The sequence below is a fragment of the Trichechus manatus genome, unplaced genomic scaffold (assembly GCF_000243295.1).
Source record: "Trichechus manatus latirostris isolate Lorelei unplaced genomic scaffold, TriManLat1.0 scaffold00317, whole genome shotgun sequence".
NCBI classification, from domain to species: Eukaryota; Metazoa; Chordata; class Mammalia; order Sirenia; family Trichechidae; genus Trichechus; species Trichechus manatus.
In genome coordinates, this window is record NW_004444253.1 from 883,887 (window position 1) to 891,424 (window position 7,538).

The 7,538-nt window shown below is 56.5% G+C and overlaps 3 protein-coding genes across 6 annotated transcripts in view; 2 read left to right on the top strand and 1 right to left on the bottom strand.

Moving 5' to 3' along the window:
* The window catches only part of NDOR1 (NADPH dependent diflavin oxidoreductase 1), a 13,956-nt gene extending 10,797 nt beyond the window's left edge, over nt 1–3,159 (bottom strand). For all 4 annotated transcript variants that reach the window (XM_004390669.2, XM_004390668.2, XM_004390667.2 and 1 more), the window contains exons 1-2: nt 3,008–3,159; nt 2,583–2,660 (exon numbers count right to left, since the gene is read on the bottom strand). In XM_004390669.2, the coding sequence (XP_004390726.1) occupies nt 2,583–2,660; nt 3,008–3,142 (213 nt within the window). In that variant the 5' untranslated portion in view covers nt 3,143–3,159. The remainder of the gene's footprint in view (nt 1–2,582; nt 2,661–3,007) is intronic.
* Nucleotides 3,160–3,295: 136 nt separating this feature from the next.
* On the top strand, nt 3,296–4,356 carry TMEM203 (transmembrane protein 203). The gene has a single exon (XM_004390673.2). The coding sequence runs from the start codon at nt 3,496–3,498 to the stop codon at nt 3,904–3,906; it is 411 nt and encodes a 136-aa protein (XP_004390730.1). The 5' UTR covers nt 3,296–3,495; the 3' UTR covers nt 3,907–4,356.
* A 2,732-nt stretch (nt 4,357–7,088) lies between these two features.
* TPRN (taperin) overlaps nt 7,089–7,538 on the top strand; it is a 9,114-nt gene continuing 8,664 nt past the window's right edge. The window contains exon 1 of the mRNA XM_012559805.2: nt 7,089–7,207. Within this exon, the coding sequence (XP_012415259.1) occupies nt 7,089–7,207 (119 nt within the window). The remainder of the gene's footprint in view (nt 7,208–7,538) is intronic.

Here is a 7,538-nt window from a genome sequence, read left to right on the forward strand (position 1 = left end):
GCAGCTCCGTCTGGGGAGACCTCAGTCCTCGATGCCAGCATCCTGCTCCGGCCTCCGTGCCCAGGCCCCAGTCTGCAGCTCCGTCTGGGGAGACCCCAGTCCTCGATGCCAGCTTCCTGTTCTGGCCTCCGTGCCCAGGCCCCAGCCTGCAGCTCCGTCTGGGGAGACCCCAGTCCTCGACGCCAGCTTCCTGCTCTGGCCTCCTCTTAGGGCGGCCATCCTGGCACCTGTCTTGATCTGCGCTTACCTGGCGTGACGGCCACCACATCCAGTGTGATCTCCGCCCTGACCGCCGATCCCAGCTCAGACTCGAGGGGGGGTCTCTGTTACTTCTCTCTCCTCCCCATGCCTCCCAGCACACGGACCCACCCTCCACTCACCACCCTTCTCTCTTGTCCCCAGGAAGGGCCGCCTTCCTCCTATCGGGCACAGCCACCGCCCCCTGTGCTTGGCTCTTAAACCCTTGGCCTCAAGGGGGCTTGCCCCCAATCTACAACTGTTAGAATTGAATTGTATCCCCCCAAAATGTGCTGTAAATCCTAGCCCCTGTACCTGTGCTTACAATTTTATTTAGGAAGGGATTTTCGTTGTTGTTTTAATCAAACGGTATTAGCATAGAATATGTCTTAAATCGACCTTTTCTAAGACATAAAAGAGATTAAACTTGCAAGCCAGCAAGCAGAGCTGGGAGAAGACAGACGCCATGCAGTGCCACAGGAAGGCCACCAAGGAGCCAAGGAATAGATGCTGAAGAGGCAAGGACCTTCCTCCAGACCCAACAGAGAGAGAGTCTTTCCCTAGAGCCAGCACACTGAATTGGGATCTCGAGCGCCCTAAACTGTGAGAAAACATATTTTTGTTTGTACAGCAGCACTGGAGAACGAGGGCACCAACCTTCAACCTTCTTCTCTCCAGTCTGTTCTCAACCAGCAAACACGCCCACGTCTCTCTCTTCTCATCCTTACTTTTTAATTCTGCACCTCCTTCACAGACAAACTTAAACACACAAAAAACCATGAAAGACTCTCTCCACTCACCTCTTACTCACTGTCTGATCCCCGTACTCTAACTTCTGCCCCCAGGAAGCCACTGACACTGCTCTGCCCAAGGCTGCCACCATCCCTTTGCTAATAAACCAACGCGTCCCTCTTAGGCCTTATCTCAGTGCCTTCCCTGGACTCTGAGCACTGCACACCTTCTTCCTGAAGCACCCACTCCCCTGCCCTTGATCCTGGGTGGTGCATTCCCTCTTCCTGCTGCTTGGGCCATTTTTGCGTCCCCATCACAGGCTTTTCTCCAGCCTTCCGTGCCCCGATGTTCAGGGCGGTCTGTCTTGGGGGCGGTGCTTCCTTTTCTCACACCTCACCGTCTCCTGAGCCCCTCTCACCTATGCCTAGACTTCCACGGCTACCTGTATGTCAGCCACTCCAACACTGAACTCCAGCCTAGAATCCTCGTCCGAGCCCAGACCCACCGACACCGCCAACTTGGGTGTCTTCCAGGACCCTGCCCCACTGTTTGTCCCCGTTTTCTGTGAGTGAAATGACCCTCCACCTCAGTGCCAAACCTGAAGCTGTCTCAGCTGTCTTCTTTTTGATCTTCACGTCGATGCAGTTACCTGTTCTGCATGTGATCCTATCTTATCTCTGGGGTGTGCCCCCCTTCCTCTGCCCTAGTTGTCCCCCAGCTCAGGCCATGAGCATCTCCCGCTGGCACTGTGCAGCTCCTGCCATCCTTCTCATTCTCTGACACCCTGTTCTCCCCGGCAGACAAGTGGTGGTCTGGTTAGAACAAAGGCCTGACTGTGTCACCTCCAAGCCCAGGGGCTTCACTGTGGCTGCCCTGGCTCTCTGGGATTGGGCCAGCTGCCTGCCTCCCTTCTCCTCCCCTCCAACGCCAATACATTCCTTGGCTTGGTCATAATGAATTGTGTCTTGGTCTTCCCACAGACTATCCAGTCTCCCTCCCCTCCACAGGCTGCTCCCTCTACCCTGGTACCTGGCTAGCCCCCACTGTCCTCCAGGACTCAGCTCACACTCCTTTCTTCCAGAAAGCTCTCCCTGAGACCCAGGCTGGGCTAGATGCCCCTTACCAATGTTCCCACAGCACCTGGCCCTTCTTTAGCGGCACGTACCTCCTAGTATCGTAACTGCCTGTCACACTTGCTGCTTCTGCTATGTTGGGAGTTCCAGGAGGATAGAAATGTGCCTACTGTGTTCACGGCTAGAATACGATGTGTGTTCAGTAAATGGTCAAAGAAATATAGAGTGCTCCCTGAAGATCAAACAGTCCAGAAACACACACAAGATCCAGACCAGACTCATATACTGCCCCAGAAATACAGGAGAAAGTATGATGGAAAAGAAGAGTATTTGCTAGCCTGTGAAATGTTTTTAGGGAGGACAGCCACCAAAGACATCCTCCCAGATGCCAAGGGAAAACGAGATCCACATGAGCTTGCAGTGGACACAGGACGGTCAATTACTGTGCTTCTCAGACTCTCGGGCCAATGGGTAGAGGGTGAGGGTTGAGGTAGGGATCTGAGCTCCTGAGCAGGTGTAGCCTCATCAGCTCAGCCTTACCTTCATGTTGTCAGGGGGGTCCCCTTGGCCTGTAGTTGCACAAACAAATATCACCAAGGACTCGTTAATCAGATTCACCTCAACAAAAAGACAAACGTGTAAGACCTCCAGTTGTAATGCCCAGGCAACTTACCACCCCCCGCCCCGTCAGAGTGAAAGGGACTCATGGGGGCGCTTAGAGTCGTGGAGAAAGAAAAAGCACAGTCGAGCGGACTGCCTGTCTCCTCGCCTGCAGCCTGCACCCTCCTACCTTGCCCCCCTCCTCCATGCCCTAAGCTGAACTCCTCCTTCCCAGCCTCCCCTTCCCCTAAAACCGCCGGAATCGAAGGGCTCGCTCTCAGATAAAACGTGACGCCCCGAGTCCTGAGGGGTCAAGCACGCCAGGCCTGCTGGAGTCCCCCGCTTAGGCTCTCAGGGGCCCTCACCACTGGGTAGGAGTCCAGGGCCAGCACCCGGCAGTCCAGCCGCCGGCGCCGGGCCTCGCGGCCCAGCCTCTCAGCCATATCTTCGGCTGTTCCAGTCTGGCTTCCGAAGAGCACCAGAAGCCGGGCGCTCGACATCCGAGGCGCGGCTTGGGGCAGCTACACGAAGACAGACCAGCAAGAACAGGCAGCTCTCTCCGACGGCGGCTACAGACTCTAACTTCCGACTTCCGCCGTCGGCCGGAAGTGACGCCCTCGGACCGCGCCCGGCGGGGCATGGCGTCTGAACGAGGTGGGTGTCGGCTGGCGGCCAGTGCTTGGTCCTGGGCCGGGACTGGGGGACTGGCGGCGCGCCGGGGCCAAGGGCCGGGACAGGTGGGTCCGCTCGCTGCCTCTCGCGCGCAGCGGCGGTGGCAGGCTCTGGCGAGCCCCGCGGGTGGAACGATCGGCTGGACCACGGCCCGGGGCCCGGCCCGCTGTCAACCGGCAAGATGCTCTTCTCGCTCCGGGAGCTGGTGCAGTGGCTAGGTTTCGCGACCTTCGAGATCTTCGTGCACCTGCTGGCCTTGTTGGTGTTTTCCGTGCTCTTAGCACTGCGTGTGGACGGCCTGGCTCCTGGCCTCTCCTGGTGGAACGTGTTCGTGCCCTTCTTCGCCGCTGACGGACTCAGCACCTACTTCACCACCATCGTGTCCGTGCGCCTCTTCCAGGACGGAGAGAAGCGGCTGGCCGTGCTCCGCCTCTTCTGGGTCCTCACGGTCCTTAGCCTCAAGTTCGTTTTCGAGATGCTGTTGTGCCAGAAGCTGGTGGAGCAGACTCGGGAGCTCTGGTTTGGCCTGATCACGTCTCCGGTCTTCATTCTGTTGCAGCTGCTCATGATTCGCGCTTGCCGGGTCAACTAGCCTGCAGAGGGGCCGGGGAGGGAGCCCTGGACAGCTAGAATGCTGGACTCCTAGCCTGACCCTCCTTCCTCTGCACCATCGGAGAGGTCTCTGTCTGAAGACAATACCCAGTTTTCTTTACACCGATCGTGTCTGAAATTATTCCCACAGCAGGGCCAAACAGACCAGTCTTGACCCTTAAAATGCATTTCCTATTGCTCTCAACTTTGAGCTGCAAATCCTGGGTTGACCTGAGAAGGGTCCCAGGCCAGAAACGCCTCTGACTGTTGGACGTTGTATGTAAGTAAAATGCACTGATGGGATCTGAGTGTGCCCTGCGGACCCATGGGAAAGCACCCCATCCCAAGGCTGCAAAGCCGGACTCAGGGATTTCCTCTGACCAGCAGTGCTGACCTGGGAGCTTACCTTCCTGTCTATCTAGACCAGACTTCATTACATGCTTGAACTCTGAGAACTGTAAACAAGCTGGTGCCTCCTCTTCTATGGGACGCGGAGGAGGGCCCTTTCTTCATTCCAGCCAAGGCAGATACAAGGAGTATGTTGAACAAGAGCACGATTGGGACCCAGAGGCTGGGTCGCCTGAGAAAGGAACTCTGCTTTCAAGGCTCTGCTTGGCTCTATTTCTGCACATATTACAGTTTCACGGACTTCCCGCCACCTTGTGGCCGGCACTGTTAGCACACCTGAGGCAGGTTGAGGCTTCCCCAGGTCCGTGGGGCTGGCGAGAGGAACAGGTGCTCCGATGCTCGTGAGCGTTGAGACCGACAAACATGCAGCGTGTGAGTGGGCCTCTGGTCACTAGGAACTGAGCCTGGCCCAGGCTTACCATCCCAAGGCTTTGGTCTGATGCCAGTCAGGTGCCAAATGAGAACATTTGCTGACAGGAAAATAAAATAAATGTTTTGCTGAAGTGAATAGTGAGTGCCTCTCGAGGGTTAGACAAGGTCGATGCTGAGGTGCTCTCTGCTCTGTGAGATCACTGGGCTTACAGAACAGCTCCAACTCCCAGATTCTTCGTTCGGAGAATCCCTGATCCCTGCCTGGGGGTGGTAGGGTGCCCCCCCCCCCAGGGTGAGGACAACAGTTCGGCCTGTGTTAACCTGCTGAGTAGCCTGTGTGACACCAGAGCCTTGGTTGCAGCCTGCAGGCTGTATCTGGACAGCTGGTGTGCTGAAAGTGTTTTATATTTATAGAGTTGTAAAAACAAAGAAGTATATGTGGCAGAGCGACTGTGGCCCACAAAGTATGACACAGTTGGCACCTTAGCCCAGATAATTCTTTGTTGTGTGTGTTGGGGGGTGCTGTCCTGTGCACTGGATGTTGAGCAGCGTTCCTGGCCTCTACCCACTAGAGGCCAGTAGCATCCCTCCAGTTGTGGCAACCAAAAATATCTCTAGGCACTGCCACATGTCCTCTGGGGGGCAAAATTGACCTCATCAAGAGCCACTGGGCTAAAATATTTATTATCTGGTCCTCAGAAAATGTTTGCCAGCCTCTGCTCTAGTACACCAGCTGGGCAGATGGTGTGAACCTTGTGATCCCTTTGCCTAGGGTGGATGCTGAGTGGCTAAACCCCTGCAATACTTGGGCTTATCTGGATTATGCTATAGCTACCAGGGATTGGCATAACTTTTGTCCAAGCAGAATACAAGCTGCATGTCAGGAGTGGATTTCCTTATAAAGCTATTTTTGGTCTTCATGGCTTATTTGTGAATGTGCCCCTGTTCTATTTTGGTAGTTCACAATTGGGTGATCCTGTTGGTGTAAAAGTGAAGAGCATAAGAAAGCTTAGGTACCTCTGGGAAGGTTGCTTTGAGGAAGATCTTAAGGGAGGAGACACTTGGCATCTGGAAGGCTAGAATCCAAAGTGTTCTTCAGCTTCATAGAGTGGGTGGAGGGCTTGGTGGTGCGGTGGTAGAATTCTCAGCAAGCATACAGGAAACGTGGGTTCAGATCCTGGCCAATGCACCTCATGCACAGCCAGCATGTCTGTCAGGGGAGGCTTGTGTTGCTGTGATGCTGAACAGGTTTCAGTGGAGCCTCCAGACTAAGGTGGACTAGGAAGAAAGACCTGGCGATCTACTCCTGAAGTCAGGCAATGAAAACCCTGTGGAGTACATTTCATTTTATTGTATACAGAGCCACTATTTGTCAAGGTCCGACTCAACAGCATAACAATAGCATAGACAGGAGACTACAGCAGCATTAAGGTAGTGGCAGCTGTAGATAGACTGCTGTGGGACCTGGAAGCTGAGAAGAGCACCCCCAGCTGAAAACCTGCCCCATCTTTGCAGAGACAAAGGCACCCTTGGAGCCCTGTCCTTGAAAGACGAGTGGTGTAGGAGGCAGTAGTTTCATTACTTCGAGCTGCTGACTGCAGGGTAGGTGACAGAGAGGTGGGTGACGGCTGTTGGTGCTCTAACTTCCCTGTCTTCCCAGTGCTCCCAGCAATCTTCCTTAGCAAGAAGATTGTGGGCATTGCAGCCCTCGCCCGTGGCCCAGCCTTGGGACATGAGGAAAGTCGATAGATGAAGGAAGAATAGCTGTGGGACGCCACATGGTAGAGTGAGTGGGTCCGTTTGTTTTCAGAGCCTGGAACCTGCCCTCACCCACTTTCCTGGCTCATTCTGCATCGGAGCGAGTGTGGAAGGAAGTGCCCCTCCCCTGTGCCTCCCACAGAGTCTCATGAATGGCAAGGCGTGGGGTAGAGGGTCTCACACTTGATGAGCAATGGAACCACCTTTGTAAAAACCAGGGCCTCTGGGTACCCTCCCTGAAAACTGATGTCTTAGGGCTGGATGGAGCTCCGGAATTTGCATTTTGCTAAGTCCTGCAGGGAGCCCTGGTGGCGCAGTGGTCAAAGCGCTCGGCTGCGAACCGAAAGGTCAGCGGTTGGAATCCTACCAGCGGCTCCGCAGGAGAAAGATGTGGCAGTCTGCTTGTGTAACCATTTACAGCCCTGGAAAGCCTATGGGGCAGTCCCACTCTGTCCTGCAGGGTCTCTGTGAGTCTGAATCAATTCGACGGCAGTGGGTTTGGTTTTGGGTTTTGGTTGAGGTCTTGCGGAGCACCCGCACCTGAGGAGCGCAGGTAGGGAGAAGGGCCTAGACCGGCGGCGGGAGGCCGGTTTGTCGCCTGTGCACCTCCTACCTCCTTCGAGGGCGCGGCGGGCCCTTCCCCCAATGCGCTCTCAGCGGAGGGGCAGGCGAGCTGGGTGCCGCCTGCTTAAGAAAGGCCCAACCCGGGCCAAGGTCACAGCACCGCGGGGCCCAGAGGTGCCGCCCCCACCGGGACCCGCCCTCCGGCGCCGGCGGCCCGAGCCCAGGGCGCAGAGGCGGAAGTCCGGGTAGCCAATGATCAGCGTGCGGCCCCAGGGGCGTGTCCGGCTCCGCCGACGGGCGTTGTCCAATGAGCTCGGGAAGGCGTGGTCGAGGCCCGCGTCCTCCAATCCGCGGGGCAGTTTCCAGGGCCGGGCCTCGGGACGAACAGTCCTTCCCTGCCATACGTGGAGGCCTCCCGCTGGGGGCGGGCCCGAGCGGGCCTCCTCCAACGGGCGGTGGCCTGGGAGGGGGCGGGCCCGCCCGAGGGCCGGCAGCGGGCGACCGCTCGCCGATCCCTGGCCAGGCGCAGTT